This window comes from Perca fluviatilis, chromosome 9 (genome assembly GCF_010015445.1).
Source record: "Perca fluviatilis chromosome 9, GENO_Pfluv_1.0, whole genome shotgun sequence".
Taxonomy (NCBI): Eukaryota; Metazoa; Chordata; class Actinopteri; order Perciformes; family Percidae; genus Perca; species Perca fluviatilis.
The window spans coordinates 22,638,366-22,657,288 of NC_053120.1; the positions used below are offsets into that span (position 1 = coordinate 22,638,366).

General features: G+C 40.1%; 1 protein-coding gene across 2 annotated transcripts in view; it reads left to right on the top strand.

Annotated features, from left to right (window-relative positions):
* Positions 1–18,661, top strand: part of ttc39a (tetratricopeptide repeat domain 39A) — a 31,942-nt gene extending 13,281 nt beyond the window's left edge. For both annotated transcript variants that reach the window (XM_039812084.1, XM_039812085.1), the window contains 16 exons: positions 5,818–5,949; positions 6,650–6,690; positions 6,839–6,906; positions 7,031–7,095; positions 7,255–7,354; positions 7,697–7,762; positions 9,394–9,502; positions 9,644–9,711; positions 9,805–9,864; positions 10,787–10,948; positions 11,317–11,408; positions 11,742–11,862; positions 12,263–12,374; positions 12,623–12,737; positions 16,099–16,215; positions 16,585–18,661. In XM_039812084.1, coding sequence (XP_039668018.1) covers positions 5,818–5,949; positions 6,650–6,690; positions 6,839–6,906; positions 7,031–7,095; positions 7,255–7,354; positions 7,697–7,762; positions 9,394–9,502; positions 9,644–9,711; positions 9,805–9,864; positions 10,787–10,948; positions 11,317–11,408; positions 11,742–11,862; positions 12,263–12,374; positions 12,623–12,737; positions 16,099–16,215; positions 16,585–16,699 — 1,543 coding nt within the window. In that variant the 3' untranslated portion in view covers positions 16,700–18,661. The remainder of the gene's footprint in view (positions 1–5,817; positions 5,950–6,649; positions 6,691–6,838; positions 6,907–7,030; positions 7,096–7,254; positions 7,355–7,696; positions 7,763–9,393; positions 9,503–9,643; positions 9,712–9,804; positions 9,865–10,786; positions 10,949–11,316; positions 11,409–11,741; positions 11,863–12,262; positions 12,375–12,622; positions 12,738–16,098; positions 16,216–16,584) is intronic.
* The last annotated feature ends 262 nt before the right edge of the window (positions 18,662–18,923 follow it).

Genomic DNA, 18,923 nt, shown 5'->3' on the forward strand with positions numbered 1-18,923 from the left:
TGGACAAATATAAGAGTAAAACATCAAATGATATGTGTGCAAGCAACTGCATTTGTAGCATTTGTAGGTGTTTGGATGATGGATGAATACTATTCAGCTGCTTTATTTTCAGGGTCCTGGTGTTGTGCATGTTGACTTGTGTCATGGCTTACAGGGACACTTGAACAGAACAGAGACATCATTAATGTTATTAGTAACACCTGTGCTTTTCATACATACGTCGAAATGTTGTCTGATATAAAAAAAGGCCTATAGATGTTGCTTTTGTTTCGTTTCACTTCACTCCAATGTTAAAACTGTATATGCTTTAATGTCACCAACACAATGGTTTAACAAAACTCTTTGCCATTGCTGAATTACCTTTGTTGATTTATTACAAATTTCCAAAGCTAATACATTGAATTGTTTGCTGATGAGAGTCTGCCTTCCTAAATGCAATTAGATCAACATTTTGATGCTTTAAATTCCAATTTCAAAATCAATACACAAGCAATACATTGAAAGTGTGTCCTTGGCACAGTAACAGGTCAGAAACAGATAATAGTGCTCACATCAGGGAGAGATAAAGGAACTAGTGTGTTTGCTTCTGATGCTGATTAGATGATTTTATGATCGGCATGCTGCTTTCAGTTACATTCACAAACACAAACTCCCTCTCCGGGCTTACACCCTCCCTCTAGTTTTGTATTCCAACACGGTGTCATCAAGTTACTCCATTGTTCACCGCTCATTCTCCTTCCTCTATTATCAGAAACGTTATCACCGTCTATATTATTTTCCACCCTCAATCTCCTCTATGGGGCTGCAGGCCACTCCTTAGCCTAGTTTTTTCTTTTCAGTGCTTACATTGAGACAGAAGAATGGCTTCCTGTCAGCCTGTACATTCTTTTTTATAATTTAGTACTATACGACGAGATTGACAGCCATTGTGAGTTTGGTGTTGTTGTTAGGAGCCATTTTGCGCTGTCAGAACAGTTTAAAGTGATGTAATTTGTTTAACTTCTAAGCTCGGACTCTATTATGGAAACTTATATTGCAACATTACATAAATACGCTGTTGCTAAGTCTTCCCTGTTGCTATAATCATAACACGTTTTAGTATTTGAATCTGGATTTGTAAAATATTTCAACCTAAAGGAAAATCTGTCTAATTTCAACCATTTTAGCTGCTGCTTACTGAGTCTTGACAGTCTCTCAGCTCAGCGGATGTCCTCATTTTTGTCTCGATATTCTTCCCATAGCTCTGTGTGTACTATCGCTGCCTCCTCCAGTTGATAAAGTGCACCTGAACAAACATAAGCTGCAAATATGATTGTGTTTGTAGCTGTTTGAGCCCAGATGATTGGATTTGACGCATGCAGTAGGACAGAAGAGAGTCAGAAACCAGTGCAGATTTTTGTGTAGTGTTGTTTTACATTTGAATGCACACAAATTGAGACAGGTCTTTATTTTGTTGGGTTTTATACAAAACCCAATAACACCCACAAACTCATCAGATGTTTCCGGTTTGCTGTTCAGAAAAGGGTTTTGTGAGGAAGCCGATGGCTTAAGGCATACGATTTATGTAATATTATGTAAGGAGTGATGACATCTGGTGCATTGCGAGAGAGATACTCTGAAAGACTGGATGAACAAGCAGCCCTGAGAATGTAAAAAACACAGACAGAATCTTTCCTCGTTTGTCTGTCCTTTGCTTTAGTCCTTGTTTGCTTTCCAATTCTCTACTTCTTCGATCTCCTTTCCCTTTCTCCAGCTGTGCTCTGACGCAGTCAGGTGGGACAAGGTTACAGTATACTAGAGTCTCCGCAGCAAACACACACACTGAAACTAAAATACTGGAGACTCTTTCAGAGAGCTTTCATCATGTGGATGCACTTTAATCAATTATATGTCCATTACTTTTACCCCTACATTCCTGTTTATGGTCAATGGCAGCTGGACCCTGTTCCAACATGCATTGGGAGAAGACGGGGTTTGCCATTACAGGGTTAATGCATTTATACTCATACCATTGGGCAGTTTAAAATCTCAAATGTGGCTGCCAGGAGTGTGACTGTGGAAGGAAACTGCAACATACTTATATTTCCAATGGAAAAATATCTGGGAATTGAATATCAGTCCGTTTTCCAGCGAGTCAATAACTGAGCTACTTATCGTCATTATGAGGACTATTATCTTGATGCAATATTTTAATTTAGATATTTTAGAATATTGATGGATACCAGTTATTCAATGGGGAAGATATGTTGAGCTTTGAGGACCTGAGAACTAGCTTTGAGATCCCAGGACATCCTTTTCCTGTATCTTTGCTTAAGGTCAGCCCTAAAATGTTATGGAGTACCACGGGGAACAGTCTCGAGACCCACCCAATCATTAAATGGCTTGTTGATTTTCCTGTGAGAGGATTAGTGTCCAGGATTTATGCTAAATTGATACAAGTATCTGTAGGAGAACTCCCATTAGTAAAGAAATGGGAGCGAGAGCTGAGCCCGGAGGGGAATGTAATTAATTGGGAGACAGTTTGGGACAATATTTCCCACTGTTCCAAGAACCCAAGTCCCCAGCAGATCCACTTCAACAAATGCCATAGGACATACTGGACTCCTCAGAAGAGATACATCTCTAAAGCCATTCCTACTCCCTATTGCACGTTCTGTTTACCTGAACAAACTGGAACTTTCTTGCACATGGTCTGGGAGTGTGAACAGGTGCATGAATTTTGGAGACAAAAGAAAGTTTGGTTAGCTGGCTCAACCGCGACCAAAAAAATGATAGCTCAGCGCTGGCTCCCCCCCACTCGCTTTGTATAAAACAGTGGTTGGCGTACTTCAAGATAGAGGGGCACCTGTACTGTAGCTCAGTTGGTAGACTGTGCCAGCCATCTATGACAGGTGTCTTTAAGCAAGACACTGATTCACTGAAACACAAATTTGCACCCATGTAATATGTGTCTTATGAACTGTATCAGAACTATTGAAAAAACAAAACAGTTGATACAGAGGAGGTCTGTAAAGAGAATCTGATTTTGCTTAAGAATTTGCTTTAATATTTCTGACCAGAGGTTGTGTAGTCTGAATTATTGCCCATACATCAATATCACCACCAGTAAGTTACTCATACCACGTTATATAATTCTGTAAGCGAAGCTATCTCTTTAAATTGCTACTCTTTTATAAGCTATATGTTTCTCCTCCTCTGAGTCGTAGTCAAGGAGCCACTGTGGACTCAACATTGTAGAAACATGCCAGAGGTATCCAACAGCAGACTTAGCTTTATTTGCCAGCTCTCTGTTCAAACATGCCACAAGACCAAGTACAGCTAAAACAGTGCAATCATATGTCCCATCATGCAGGGAGTGATTTCAGGAGGTGCACTGTAGAAGTAGGAAGTACATATACAATACAGCAACTGACTGAGGCGTAGAGCTGGACAATATATTGATATTATATTGACATTGTGATATGAGACTAGGTATCGTCTTTGTTTTTTGATATAGTTATATCGTAATATGGCATAAGTGTTGTCTTTTCCTGGTTTTAAAGGCCGCATTACAGTAATTTGTAATTTTCTGAACTTACCAGACTGTTCTAGCCGTTCCATTATTTGCATTTACCCACTTCGATAGTTCTGATTATTGTTTATATAAAATCTCATTGTGAAAATATTTTGTGAAAGCACCATTTGTCAACCTTACAATATCGTCGAAATATCGACATTGAGGTATTTGGTCAAGAATATTGTGATATTTGATTTTCTCCATATCGCCCAGCCCTACTGGGGCGCTTGATAAGTTGTACCTGCAGCCCTTCCATGAGTGTCAACGTTTCAGGACTAAACACAAAGGTTAATGTCTAATTTCCGAACTTAACTTCAAATGGTGGTTGCAGTAGCTGACCCTGTAGGGAGCTGGGTTGGGAACCAGAGGGTCGCTGGGTCAAGTCCGAACCCCCAACTGCCCTGTCCATTGACAGCTGCAGCCCCCTCCCTCTGATATCTCTCCATTAGTGCATGTATAGGTACTGAGCATGTGTGTGTATTTCAGGCCTGTGTGTAATGTGTATTCTAACAACAGATTGAAAACATTGTAGTTTTCCTTGCGGGAATAAAAAAATATAAATTATTATTATTAATTTCTGCAACTTTCACACTGAAAACAATGATGTATTTTGACAGAAACTGCACCTCCTGATTGAACCATGCAGAACTGAAAACAAAGTGTTCATGCACAAACGTTTTTTGACAAAGTACAAAACAGCTCTTCCTTTGCATCACGGAACATTGTGGTGAAAATATGTGGGAGATCTGGCTTCAGTGCTGTCAGACGGGTGTGAACCTTTTTCGGATTGGATAGTCTTTAATGTCCCCTAGGAGCTATTTGGTGTCGACACAACCAATACACACCATACAATAAATAAACAAAAGACATAAATGCATACAACATACAGTAGATCATCATAATAATAAAATTGCAATAAGCTATAAAAGCACCAACAGAACATCAGTCCTTTGTGATAGTGTGTGTGCAATACCACTTTGTTTAAAAACCCAACGGCCGACAAAGGGGAAAGGGACTTTGTATAACCAAGCTCTGAGATGATGCTGATTGAAAAATATCTGAGTGCTGCTGTGAAATATTTGGGATTCCCAGCCACTTTCAGCATGGCTACAAGCAACTCAATTCGCCTCACAGCTCTATCTTAAAAGGTTTCTCAACTTGAGTTTGGGCTGTCGTTTTACATAAGCGTGACACAATGGAAATGTAAGGCAGGCAAATCTCTCTGAACCTCAGTCTGTACCGCCGCCTTCTCTGACTCTCTGCTGTTGCTTCCTGGTTGTTACTGAGTTGGTTATTGTTTAGTGTAGTCAGTGTATTAGAACTAATAATATAAATTATTAATTTAGGTGAAGAGTTGAAGCTCAGCACTCTGCTCTCTGACTATTATTAAAAACCCGATGCATTGCTTAATGTTATATCACTGACAGTCTAAAAGTTACATTAATGATACCACTTTCACCTCTTTATCAAATATAAATAAAAGTGAAGTTAAACAGCATTAACGCAGCAGTGTGTCTTTGTGGTCTATTTTCATGGGTTGAAAAATCTGTTTATGCAAATTTAGTTTCCACGAAAGACGACTGGTTGGAGCTCAAAGTGACATCCCAGAGGCTGGTCACGTGGTCAGTCTGTGATAAACAGCAGTGAAATGTCAGTTATGCAGACAGACAGCATTCTTCTCTACACACCTCTGCCTTTATGTTTTACCAATGACTCTGCCATGTCTTTGTGTGTCTTTGTGCATGTGTGTCATGCAATACATACAGAATATATAAAGCTATTCTTTCAAAAAAATAACTGGAACAACAAGCTCTTTTAACTGGAGCTTTTAACAAGTACGTCCACTGGAAAAATGTGTGTGACATCGAACACTTTTACTCCTCCATCATCACCTGCAAGAAGCACAATTTTTGAACTCAGGGTGTGACGTGGCACACCAAAAAACGCAGCTATAAATAGACACGTACTGTTTGTTTTTCCTGTGTAGTGCTGTGGCTTTAGTCTTACAAGTATTAATTCACACATCTCTTTAGCTGGAATTGATTATTTGACTACAGCTTTTCATGTTCTGTGCCCATGCGTCTCTCAGTTGTACTGCCTGATTAAGTGACTACGGTACAAATCTTTAACTCTTCTCTTAATCAAACAAACAGGTTTTCTCTTCATCATCTCTGTCAGCACACCAGATCTAAATGTTTATTATCTTTAACTTCCTATTGCAATTTAACTGAAATAAATATCATGTGTTGTCTTTTTTACAGAACAAAAGACAGCATGTACCACGCCCTGACCTATGCCACCATCCTGGAGATGCAGGCCATGATGACCTTTGACCCACACCACATCCAGACTGCAGGAAACACCATGAAGGAGGCCCAGGCCATCTGTCAGCGGTGAGACTTTTCCGCAACACCAGAGTGAAATAATACCTTGATGACCAGTTGATAAACTGTGACAGGGGATTTTTTTTTAGTTCCTCTCAAGTCACCTGCAGAAGTGAATTTTGTCTCGTAAAAGCCAGTCGGTCCAGAGACAAGCCGGTTTAGAAACAAACAGAAAAGTTTGATTTTAGAAAATACTAAAACACTTTTTTTTAAGTAATAAACAATGATAAAAGTGAGGTTGATCAAACATGTAGATATTTAGACACACAATACATGATACTGTATCTTTTGAACAGTGAACATGCTGAGATCATCCACACTCACTGACAAAAGGAATGTGACAAATGTCTGTTACAATTACTCCTGGAGCCGCTGTGAGAATCTGTCATAATCAGAGCTGGACTAACAGTACATCTCATCAGCTCACCCAGATAAACACCCACTCTGAAGTTAAAGCTGCAGTTTTCCTATTAAATGTTGTTACTGTAAATGTAATGCATGGTCAGCACCTTGTGGTAACTTCACCCTGCAGCAGCTCAGCATCCTGTATTTACTGAAAAGAGGCTGAGTCACTGATTTGCATAGAAACAAAATAAGCAAAAAAACGCAGGACAGTGCTATGCTGCAGAAAATAATCCTGAAGATTTTTAGTGAAACAAACCCACTGAAAACTCATGGTTGGTATCGTGTTCTGTGCTTTCTCAATCAGGCAACGCAAGAAGTCAAGCTTCTCCAAAAGCTTCACAGAAGGTCAGTAAAGTCCTATACTGATGGGATGATCAACATGTGTCACTGTAATTCATAAAAAGAGATGGCACATGTGTGTATGTGTATATATATTTGGGTTTGGCCATTACTCTCACTCAAGATAACTGTGACATAATCCTTTTCTCCTCAGAGGAACTCCATGCTGAAGTTTGCTATGCCGAGTGTCTCCTGCAGAGGGCAGCACTCACTTTCCTTCAGGTCAGGACCGAGGCAGCCTGCAACTCAATCTGCCACCACTGATACTTTCAGTTTGTTTCAACTCATTCTCTGTTTCTTTTCCTTCTCTTACTCCTCCTGCTCTCTTCCTGCCTCTCTTGTTCAGGATGAAAACATGATCAGTTTCATCAAAGGGGGAATCAAAGTGAGGAACAGCTACCAGACATACAAGTGAGAATTCTAAAGTCTAGAATATCATTATCTGGATCATCAATATCATTCTCTTCTTGCCGTGCTTGTGTTGTTGCCACTCTCTCAGCAGACCTTGTTTTCTCTCTCTACCTCTGTATTTTTCCCTCTTAATCGGCTTCCTTTATCTTTATCTCACAGAGAGCTTCACACAGTGCTCCAGTCCTCTGGATACTCTCATGGCGACAACCACGACCATTTTGAGTGTGGTGTTAAACTGGGAGTAGGAGCCTTTAATCTAGTAAGTAGAAGGCTAGTAGAAGTTTGTAATCGCACATGAGTCAAAGAAAAGTTGTTTGGCATCATGAATTGTGGGACACAGGTCTTCCAGAAAGTATCAAGCCTGAACCAAAGTTAAAGAAGATTGAAACGTACTTGCTTGCCCTACATTTTTTTATGATGCTTAAGATGCTCATAATTAAACAGAAGCACATAAAGAGCAAAGTATGAATATATAGTAAGATCAGCTATAATCTAAAATGCAGACAAGCAGTGGGTTGTGGGTTTAGTTCTCTTTGTGCACGAGGACTCTGTAATCATGCTGCTAGCCTTTCAATTGCACTGCCTTGTCTACTTCCTGCAGATGATTTCCATGTTGCCCACGCGGACGCTCAAGCTGCTGGAGATTGTCGGTTTCTCTGGTAATAAGGTGAGTTCTGCTGACAAGTGAGAGCCAGAAATGGCTGAAGGAAAGAGCAGCTGGCAGGACTAATGGGTCGAGTTAGAGATGTTTGATTTCTCTGGATTATGACTTCATATTATTTGTTGTGCTACAAGAATTGTTTTTATTTTTTGACTTTGTCACTATTGATCTGGTTTATGTAACCACTATACAAAATAATCTGAAGCGGTATGTGATGATCAGGATTCAGGTCCTGATATTGCTCGGGGTATTTTTCTCATCATTTGATTGATTTACCTACTGTCTTATATAGACATCTGGAGTCTCAGGAGTGCCAACATGATCTTGACACAGTGAACTTGCATACCCTGCATGTATTCAGTAAACTACAGTTCAAAAGGTGTGGAATCACCCAGTGATGGATTACTTGAGTCCTGGACTCGGACTTGAGTCCGACTCAAGTTGCTATTGTCTGGACTCGTGAGTCAATTTGAGCTCGCGCACTGACGACTTGGACTTGAGGATTTATGAAATCGGACTTGAGCATTCATGAAATAGGACTCAGAACTTGGATGAAGTTTCTGACTACTTTTATGTGTAATAGGCAGTGATGAAGTACTTGAGTCCTGGACTTAGACTTTAGTCCGACGCGAGTTGCTATTCTCTGGACTCAACTCGGACTCAAAAGGTAATGGTGACTCGACTCAGACTCGACTTGACTCGGACTCTTCTTTGGTGACTTGGACTCGGACTCAAATACTGGGGACTAGAGACTTGACTCTGACTTGACAGTTGGTGACTCGACTACAACACTGGAATCATGATTTACTTTCATGGATGACTACTCTATACAGTATGTTTAAAGGAGAGTCTCGGCTTAGCACTATTGGAAATGGATCACTGAATATTGGCTGAACATACTATGGACTGACAAATCACAGTTTAACCATATTCTTTCTAACCACTAGAGTTGACTGCATGATCGAGGGTCACTTTTCACACACATTTCTGGACTGGAAAACAAATTTAATATCCAAGGGTATTTGGGGGGAAATGGTTCCAACAGTATTCTCCTGTCATGCATCACTGTGGGGACATTGACTAAATGGAATTTGAATAATTTAATTCTTCTTCTTTTGGGCCCAAATCTGTTTTAAATGTTAATAATACATTTGGTGTCTGAATTACATAGTTTTTATCTCTGATAAAATAGCCTTTATTGAAGGAAAGAAGAATACATAAACATAACAGGTGATTCCAAACTTTTGAACAGTAATGTATGTACTTACATATTTTGCACACAGCCAGTCTGTGACATACTGTTTCTCTGTTCAGACTGGATGCCTAAAAGTACTCTGGTATACATGCAGATGCTGCACATCCTTCAGCACAAACCTAATAAGAAAACTATAATCTAATTCTTTCCTCTGTGATTTTCTTGCACAGAACAATTCCTAAAATTGTGTTAGTGTGTTCTGTGTGCAGCTTACACCAGGAGATCTTCCATGAAATGAGACTCAATTCAAACTCTTTTGTTTATGTGTGTGTGTGTGTGTGTGTGTGTGTGTGTGTGTGTGTGTGTGTGTGTGTGTGTGTGTGTGTGTGTGTGTGTGTGTGTGTGTGTGTGTGTGTCTGTCTGTCTGTGTGTGTTCATGCAGGAGTTTGGTCTCCAGCAGCTTCAGGAGGGCTCTGCAGAAAGCACATTCAGGTCCTTCCTATGTAACATGCTGCTGCTCTGTTATCACACCTTCATGAGCTTCATATTAGGTGAGCAAGGACACACACACACACACACACACACACACACACACACACACACACACACACACACACACACACACACACACACACACACACACACACACACCAGAAGGCTCTTAGCTGGTTTTGTTTGTTTGTGTCTCGCAGGCACTGGAGAAGGAGACGTTCAAGATGCAGAGAAACTGCTGCAGCCATATCTTAAAAAATATCCTAAGGTTTGCTAGAATTAAACACTGTTTTTTTTTTAAAATTCCTGCATAATTAGAAATGTTCCCAAACATACTGTGGGTGGTCTTTTATTTTCTCAGGGATCCATCTTCTTGTTCTTCGCTGGTCGAATAGAGGAGATCAAAGGCAACTTGGATGGTGTGAGTGTCCGTCTTTTCTATACAAAAACAAAACACAGTCAGCAGCACTGCACTTTTCATGTGGAAAATCTTTATTTTTATGCATTAAAAATGTATTGATGTCTGCGAGTCTGTATTTGAATTTGAGTGCATGAGTCTGTTAAATTATATGCTCATCTTTTTTACTGAGAACTGTGCTTTAATTGGGAGTCTTTGTCAGACTATATGCTACAGCAAACCCCTCTTTATAAGTATGCAACTTTCTGATTACTGATGTATTTTGGTCTTTGTCATGATAGCTGTTCACACTCTTTTGCATTTTGAAGTATTTCAGTCAGTTTTATGTGTAGAAACTTTTGCTACTGCTACAACATATCTACTAGAATCACTATGTATGTTATTATTCCAATGGAGTTGATTAATTCACATATTTAGCACTGGATCAAAATGTCCCTCTGGGGTGCCTGGGTGGCTCACCTGGTAGAGCACAAGCCCATATAAGGAGGTTTACTCCTTGATGCAGCAGCCACGGGTTCGACTCCAACCTGTCATTCCCCCTCGCTCTCTCCCCTTTCATGTCTTCAGCAGGCCTAAAATGGCCAAAAAACTATCTTAAAAAAATATATATATCATAATTGCCAAAGTAAAAAGAAACACCTCCTGCAAACTAATACTGTATGGCTTTAATTGTTTCTAAAACATGGCAGTAGCAACAACAGACAACATATTAACATGGAAGGAAGACATGTTTGTATATATCGATTGACTTTGTCCTCATCCACTGATAGTAAGAAGTATACAAAAGGTTATGAGTTGAGCCCTGTGTCCTCGACACATAATCATTGACCCATACAAACATGATCTGTATTACGTTGCTCAATAACATATTCACGCTGAATATGTTTTAAGAAGGTGGGATCCTAAATGGTTTGTATGTTTCCAGGCTATCGAGCGTTTTGAGGAGTGCTGCGAGGCTCAGCAGCAATGGAAGCAGTTCCACCATATGTGTTACTGGGAGCTTATGTGGTGCTTCACATACAAGAGGCACTGGAAGATGGCCTACTTCTACGCTGACCTGCTCAGCAAGGAGAACACCTGGTCCAAGGTGGGCCACCTCAGTGTTGGATTTCAAACTTATTCTTAGTTTGAAAAATGTTTTTGATTTATCAAATTCATTTAAAGTGGTTTCCATAAACAGAAATGTTATTGACCTGTTCTCAGCTCATAGAGAAACATGTAATCTTCACAACATAAAAATCACCACCACTGTTGATGGTGATAGTGAGAAAGAAAATGAATTACATTTTGTGCTATTTAGAGAGACAGAAAGCCTAGTCAGCACCTTGTAGTGTCTTAAAACCAAACTAAATACTTGAGTTGTGCAGCCGTAACTCCGCACACTCATATTTTTTTCTCATCTTATTTAAAAAGGAAAGATGGGATTGCAGTAGTAACTTTTTTTCCTTCCCTCAGGCTACATATGCGTATATGAAAGCAGCCTACCTCAGCATGTTGACTGCAGATGATTGCCTAACCTTTGGGGAGACTGCGTTCACTCTGTTCAGGTATGAACTAAGAGCCAAGGCACTACTTAAACTACTTACAGCAACCACAGTGAAACACTGACAATTACTGTATATCTACACACAGTCTCTTCTTCTGGGAAGTCTTTGGTAGGGAACATTAATGTAATATTATAATACAGCAAGAATTGAATTGGTGTTTTTGACATTCAATTATTTTTGTGGCACAGAGCAGTACAAGTGTTTTATTAATGATACACAGCATAAAAAAATGCTCCACTAAGTGAACATATGTCTATGAGATAACTAGAAAATATGTGCCACATATTTTCTCCATACTACTGATATGTATGTCTATACTTTATTATATTTCAGGCAGGTTCCAGGGCTGAAGCAGAAAATAGCGGGGAAATCTTTGCCAACAGAGAAGTTTGCTATCAGGAAAGCCCGTCGCTACCTTGCAGAAAACCCCATTCCTCTTCCTGCTCCTCCACTGGTCAGTACTGGACGAGGCTATGTCATGGCACTGCTTTGCCTGTAGCACGACTGGATGTTTAAACAGTTACTACAGTGTTATATATTGTTTCTTCAAAGGAATTGGATCAACCCCTCCTGGTCCAGGCTATATAAATAGCTGTTAAACTGTAACCTGCTATCCACTAAGTTAGCAGATAAAAGCAGCAGGGCGATGAGTTAAAGAGGTACACCATAAGCCTATGGTGCTCATTCAAGGGCAAAACCTGTATGAAATAGATACACCTAGTACACCTACCTCTATGAGCAAAGGTGGAGTCCTCTGACCTTGTTATTTTGCCACTACTTGAGTTGCTGACATTGTTGCTATTAATGAAAATCATCTGATTTTGTATGATTTGTGTACTTTGTGTGTTGTCTAGGAGATGATGTACATCTGGAACGGCTACACAGTCATTGGCAAACACAAAGACCTGACTGAAGGCATGCTGAAAACACTGGATGAGGCACAGACTAATCTCGAGAGCAGCCCAAGTATGCAAAATTATTCACCAGAGCCAAGAGGATACTAATGTATTAAAATCTTTCATTTTTGTTGTTGTTGATATTAATATGCTGAGCTGGATTGCATTTATTTGAGATACTATACTGATGCTACGGTTATTGTGAACATCTCAGAGAATTATATAATCTAGACATTTTACTTTTGAATGTTTGTCCAGAATGACTGTACCTTTTTTGTCATCTGTTTGGTCCTTACTGTCCTGTTGTGTGTTTGTCAGGGTCTGAGTTCACCATAGATGATCAGTGTCTGCTAAGCCTCTTGAAGGGCCTGTGTCTCAAACACCTGGGGCATCAAGAGGAGGCCGAACACTACTTTACCCTCGTCCTCTGCAAGTAAGCATCTAAACATGTACAGTATATACGAGCTCAACCAAACCAGAAGACCGACAGATGCTGTAGTTTCTGTGTCATCACCACTTAGCCTGATCATAATCGTTGTGCATCCTCTGGTGAATAAATGCAGTTCTGTTTTGAAAAACGAACTGAAGGGTATGAGGGGCCATCTGGGACATTATTCACAATTAACTCACCATACAAGGGAAATGCTCTCACACACTCTAGTGAAATGCTTTCATACATACTAGTGAAAAAGTATACTCTCACATACTATACTGAAACCTCACGCACACACAACTGAATTGCTCATAAACACTAGTGAAACGCTCTCATAAACGATACTGAAAGGCTCTCACGCACAACTCTGAAAAGCTCTCATAAATGCTACTGAAACCCTCTCACCTGCAATACTTAAATGCCCTTATAAACAATACTGAAACGCTCTCACGTGCAACACTGAAACACTCTCATGCACAACACTAAAACACTCTCATAAACGCTACTGAAACCCTCTCACACGCAATACTGAATCGCTCTTAAATTCACTTTCAATAGTGTATATGAGAACGTTTCAGTATAGGGTGCCCAAATAGCTCAGTTGGTAAAGCGGGCGCAGCTGGCCAGGGTTTGACTCCGACCTGCGGCCCTTTACTGCGTGTCATTCCCCCATTTCTCCCCTTTAATGTCTGCAGCTGTCCTATACAATAAAGGCCTGAAATGCCCCAAAAAATAATCAAAAAAATAAAGAACGTTTCAGTGTAGCGCATGAGTGTGTTTCAGTGGTGTTTATGAAAGCGTTTCAGTAGTGTTTATGAAAGCATTTCAGTGGTGTTTATGAGAGCATTTCAGTTGAGTTTATGAGCCTGTTTCAGTATTGCGTGTGAGAGGATTTCAGTTGAACAGGAAGGCGTTTCAGTTGAACAGGAAGGTGATTCAGCGTAACAGTAAGGTGGCTGGGAAAAAAATCGCTATCCAGGATTTAAACCTGGGTCTCCTGCATGAAAGTCAATGAAATTAACTTATTAATTCCAGAAATACAGAGCTCTGTATTTCTGCCTCTATTTTTCTGAATTAAGGATGAAACAAGCAAAACAGTTCTTAAGTGGCTGTATTACCTCAAAAACGTGAAATTGTTAGAAAACATTGTGGAATACTTGGTTGCACTTTTGCAGTCGTTCGTTAGAAACAGTAAATCAAGAATTGGTCACAGCAAAATCAACAGTTCACTGGAGCGTGGCTGTGAAAAGGAAGGCGTGCCACGCGTGTTTAACACATCCAGACGGGTGTGACGCTAATGTCTTCAGTCGGCAGGATGGCTGCCTAACACAAGCAAGCGTTACCTTAGCATCAGCGGAGAACATCACAACCTAGTCAAAAGATGAAGGTTGTGATGTTCTCCACGCCAGTTCTTCTTCTTCTTTAGGGTTAAGGTTATGTTGCATTACTGCCTCCTACTGGAATTACTGTAACCGTCAGCTATTATTTTCTCCTCTTCACACTGACTGCAGTCCCTAGTATTGTGAACTGTTCAATTTGTTGTGACCAATTCTTGATTTACTGTTTCTAACAAAACTGACTCATTAAATCAGAAAGACAGAGCCTGTTTAGATACATAAATTGCAAGATCACCGTTTACCTACAACATCTGAATAGCTCAATGGGTAATATCATTGACTTTCATGTGGGAGATCCAAGTTCAAATTCTGGACAAGGATTTTTTCCCAGCCTGTTACACTGTTACTGTTACTGTTACTGTTACACTGAGTCACGTTACTGATCAACTGAAACGCCTTCCTGTTCAACTGAAATCCTCTCACATGCAATACTGAGACGGGCTCATAAACACAACTGAAATGCTTTAATGAACACCACTGAAACACATTCATGTGCTATACTGAAACATTCTTATATACGCTATTGAAAGTGAATTCACGTTTAGGGGTGGTACGGTTCACAAAACCCACGGTTCGGTTCGTATCACGGTTTTAGGGTCACGGTTTTCGGTTCAGTACGGTTCTTATTTTTTCTTTAACACTCCAGAATATACTTCAGCATATAGCTTAAATTAGCATATTGAATGCATGTTGCACAAAACGTGCACACAGTGGCAGTTCTATATTGTTTTATTTCATCATAGGTAACGTGAAATCCCAAATGTTCCCACACACCAGACTATAAACGACGCTGACGCATCCTCCAGCTCTGGGCAGCCTCTCTCCCACTTGACATTTCTGCAGGTGACGTGACGTGACCTGCAGCGGCACCCCACTCCACTTGAGGAGCGGTTGACTCGGTGTCTCTCAAAATCTGATGAAAATCTTTTAAACTGACCTTTGTCGATCTGAAATGAAGACAGATTCAGCAACTGCATGGCCTATTTCTCGCTTAAAATGTTTTCAGAAACCCGTTTCGGTGAACTATTTTAGTACAATATGAGATCGTATTCTCGCGAGCGCGCCATGACAGTCTGTTTTGAAATTTGGGACCAGCCAGACCCATGTGACGCAATCGTCCAATCAGCTGCCATGGGTTGCGTTTGTCACGCCCATCCCGCTCGTCATTTCCAGTAAGTGTTTTAACATAGGTGTCGAAAGTGGGCACTACGGCAGTAAGAGGTCAGTGCACATTAACAGTCTACTGACGAACCGTGCGGTACACACATGCTCCGAACCGAGACTAGTGAACCGAGCGGTTCGGGTGTTTTTTCATGAACCGTACCACTCCTATTCACGTTTCAGTTGTGTATATGAGAGTAATTCAGTATTGCGCGTGAGAGGGTTTCAGTAATGTTTATGAGTGTTTCAATGTTGCGCGTGAAAGCATTTCAGTGGTGTTTAGACGAGCGTTTTAGTATTGCGCGTCAGAGGGTTTCAGTAGCGTTTATGAGAGCTTTTCAATGTTGTGCGTGAGAGCGTTTCAGTAGCATTTATGAGAGAGTTTCAGTAGCGTTTATGAGAGAGTTTCAGTAGCGTTTATAAGAATGTTTCAGTATTGCGTGAGAGGGTTTCAGTAGAGTTTATGAGAGCTTTTCAGTGTTGTGCCTAAGGCATTACAGTAGTGTTTATGAGAGCGTTTCAGTAGCGTTTATGAGAGCGTTTCAGTAGCGTTTATGAGAGCATTTCAGTAGTGTTTATGAGCAATTCAGTTGTGTGTGTGTGATGTTTCAGTATAGTATGTGAGAGTTTAATTTTTCACAAGTGTGTATGAAAGCATTTCACTAGAGTGTGTGAGAGCATTTCACTTGTATGTGTGTGAGTTAATTGTAAATAATGTCCCAGATGGCCCCCCTTAATCTTTCTTTCATACTGACTTCACCTCCACACATACTGTAACCACTGTGTTTCGACATTATCTGCAGTGAGTCTCAGATCAAGTATGACCACTACCTGGTTCCTAATGCCCTGCTGGAGCATGGCCTGCTGTGTCTGGAGCAAGGAAGAAAAGCTGAAGCTATAAGACTCCTAGAAACGGCAAAGTAAGTCTGTCAACCAGCAAAACATGTTAAAATAATCTGCACTCACGGAGAAGCTTTTTAAATCAAAGATTCTCCACTTTCTTTTTATTTAATGAAAAGATGCCGTATATATTTTTTACACAGTGTATAACCACACATCATCACTTTCAACATTGTTTTTTTTATTAAATATGCCTCACCCATTCAACTTTGTGGTTTTTAATAAATCTTACAATCAGAGTTAGAAAAAACGACAAGGTTTGGTTTGACTTGATTGTAAACCATCCTTGTGATTTATCGGTTTATAACAATGCACATGAGTGAAATAAGAATTTAGACTGAGATATACCTCTGATGTGATTGTAAATGACTCTGTTTGCTTTGTTTCAGGCAAAATTACAAAAACTACTCAATGGAATCACGGACACACTTCCGTATTCAGGCTGCTCTGCACAAGGCCAAGGGCATGGGGGAGAACGGCATCCATGTTCCCTCCAGCCCATAACAGACAGAGGAGGGCACACTAGAGCAGAGATAGTTTCTGTTTCCGCAGTCCCACAATACACTCAGACCAGCCCAGCCCCACCCATTTGGGCGGGCAATTTGTTTTCCCATCAGAAGGGTAGGGGAAGATGGATGCTTGTTTTTCTCATTTGTGCTGCCCTTTCGGGCGACTGCAGTTCTGTGTGGCCCTGACTGGCTAAGGCAGGTCTGCTACGCCCTCTTTCAGAGATATATTATGATGAACGCCACCTCCTTTTGTGATTTGAAATAGAGATGTTGAGAAATGTGCCTATATTTATGAACCATTGCTTTGTTTGTTTAGCACTGTGGCCACCCATAAGGGGCCCACTAGGATAGGAAACAAGGTGACATTTGTGTAGAATAGAAATTGCATATTCCCTCCACTCCTACCCCAGAATAAAAATGTGCCCAGTTCAGGGTGGCAGGGTTGGATCTAATGGAGCCATGGTACCAAAAACCCGCCATACAAATTACTGATACTAACTCCACCTGGCCAGCAGCATACCTTTTACAAAGCTCCCACACCACTTAATTAATTAATTTAATGTAATTTTGTGATTATTGATAAAATAACTTGAGATGGGAGATGACATATTTATGACACATAAATATGTGTTGACATAGTTTGACATCAGGTACATATTATATCATGCAACTCATCACATGGTCGATGAGGACTATGAGACTGTTTTGTACTGTGTTATTTTATAGATTTTGGTTGACAGGTTTCACCCATATTTAGATATTTGATCAAAATCAATATGACCTGATTAGAATTTTTATATGTTGGATTCACGTTTACACTACATAACCTTTGGTTGATTGTGTTTCTCAGAGTGAGTTTCATTGTGTATTTTAAATTTTCTTCCTTTCCTTAAAACATACCATCGAAAGACACACATTTATATGGGATACTTTATTTCAGTCTCCTTCTGAAGACATAATTCAATCTGCAATCCTGTTACAATAACCATTACATGTAATGACTTTTGCACAGAACTGGGAAACCAGCCAGCCATGCAAACTCTCCAGAGTCAAAGAATCAGTTGCAGTGAGAGTTGTCCTTTACATTTATATATCGTAAATGGCACCTTTTGCACAAATTATCCCGTTTTAAGAGGACAGTTGAATGTGTCTTTTTTCTGAAAGGCAGACTCCCTCCTTTTCTCCTCCTGCTGTGTGGGACAGGCTCCAACAGTACTTGAGCTTGAACAAACAGGCCATTCACGCCGAGCAGCAAAGGACTGCGTGCTTGTCCGCCTGTTGCATCTTTAGTGAGTGATGAAGGTCTGAATGGGAACCACCATAGTCTTCCTGCTTTGTGGACGTCCTCTGCTGCTCTTGTATCAGCCATGCTTGACTACAACCATCTATAAAAGGACATGAACATCATAACCACGCTCCTGTGTCAAATATTAATCTGTATATGAACAAACACTTGTAATGACTGATGATAAGACAGAAAGAAAGGGGTCACCTCTAATCGTGTTGCTGGTGAGGTTATTTGAAGGGCTGTGTCTCGGCAACAGAGTGTCAAACTCAGATGGTGTCTCAAGTGTTGGAACTAGAGCACTGATGATTTATTCATGATTAGAGTAAGGTTTGGGATTCAAGACGATGACTAGGAGTCAGTTTCAATTCATTTTAATGGTAAAGGAAATTTACTTTTAATATTGTTTTAACAGCTCTCTGAAATATTTAAATAACAAATTATATTTAATTTTCTGATAAATAATTAAGCTTATTTTTCTTTTTTTCCTCCCTTTGGTTTTGCAGATATAGTTGAAAGAAACTAACCAAATTTAGTGGCATTCTGATGTTTACAAGCAGCGTATTTCTTTGGGCACGGCTACTACTGAGCAGAATGACATTCCTGTACATACTGAATGTTTCTATTGTAATTTAAGATGAAATGATAAGCAACTAAAAAAAACACATCCCATTTTGTGTTGTCTTTTTTGTCATTTGTGCACCACAAACAGAAGCACGAAGTAGGCCTACAATGTGCACAGTACAAAGTGGTATTATTTACAGAACACAGCGGCACTGCTTCTTGCAAATCTTTGCACTCGTTGTTCTCATACGTGTGATCTAATCCTCTAGCTACAGTAAAGTCATCTTGTTGATATGCAAGGCAACGGCAGCCAGGGATAAGAACACAAAGGACTTTGGAATAGTATACACTGGTACTGTACTGGTAATAG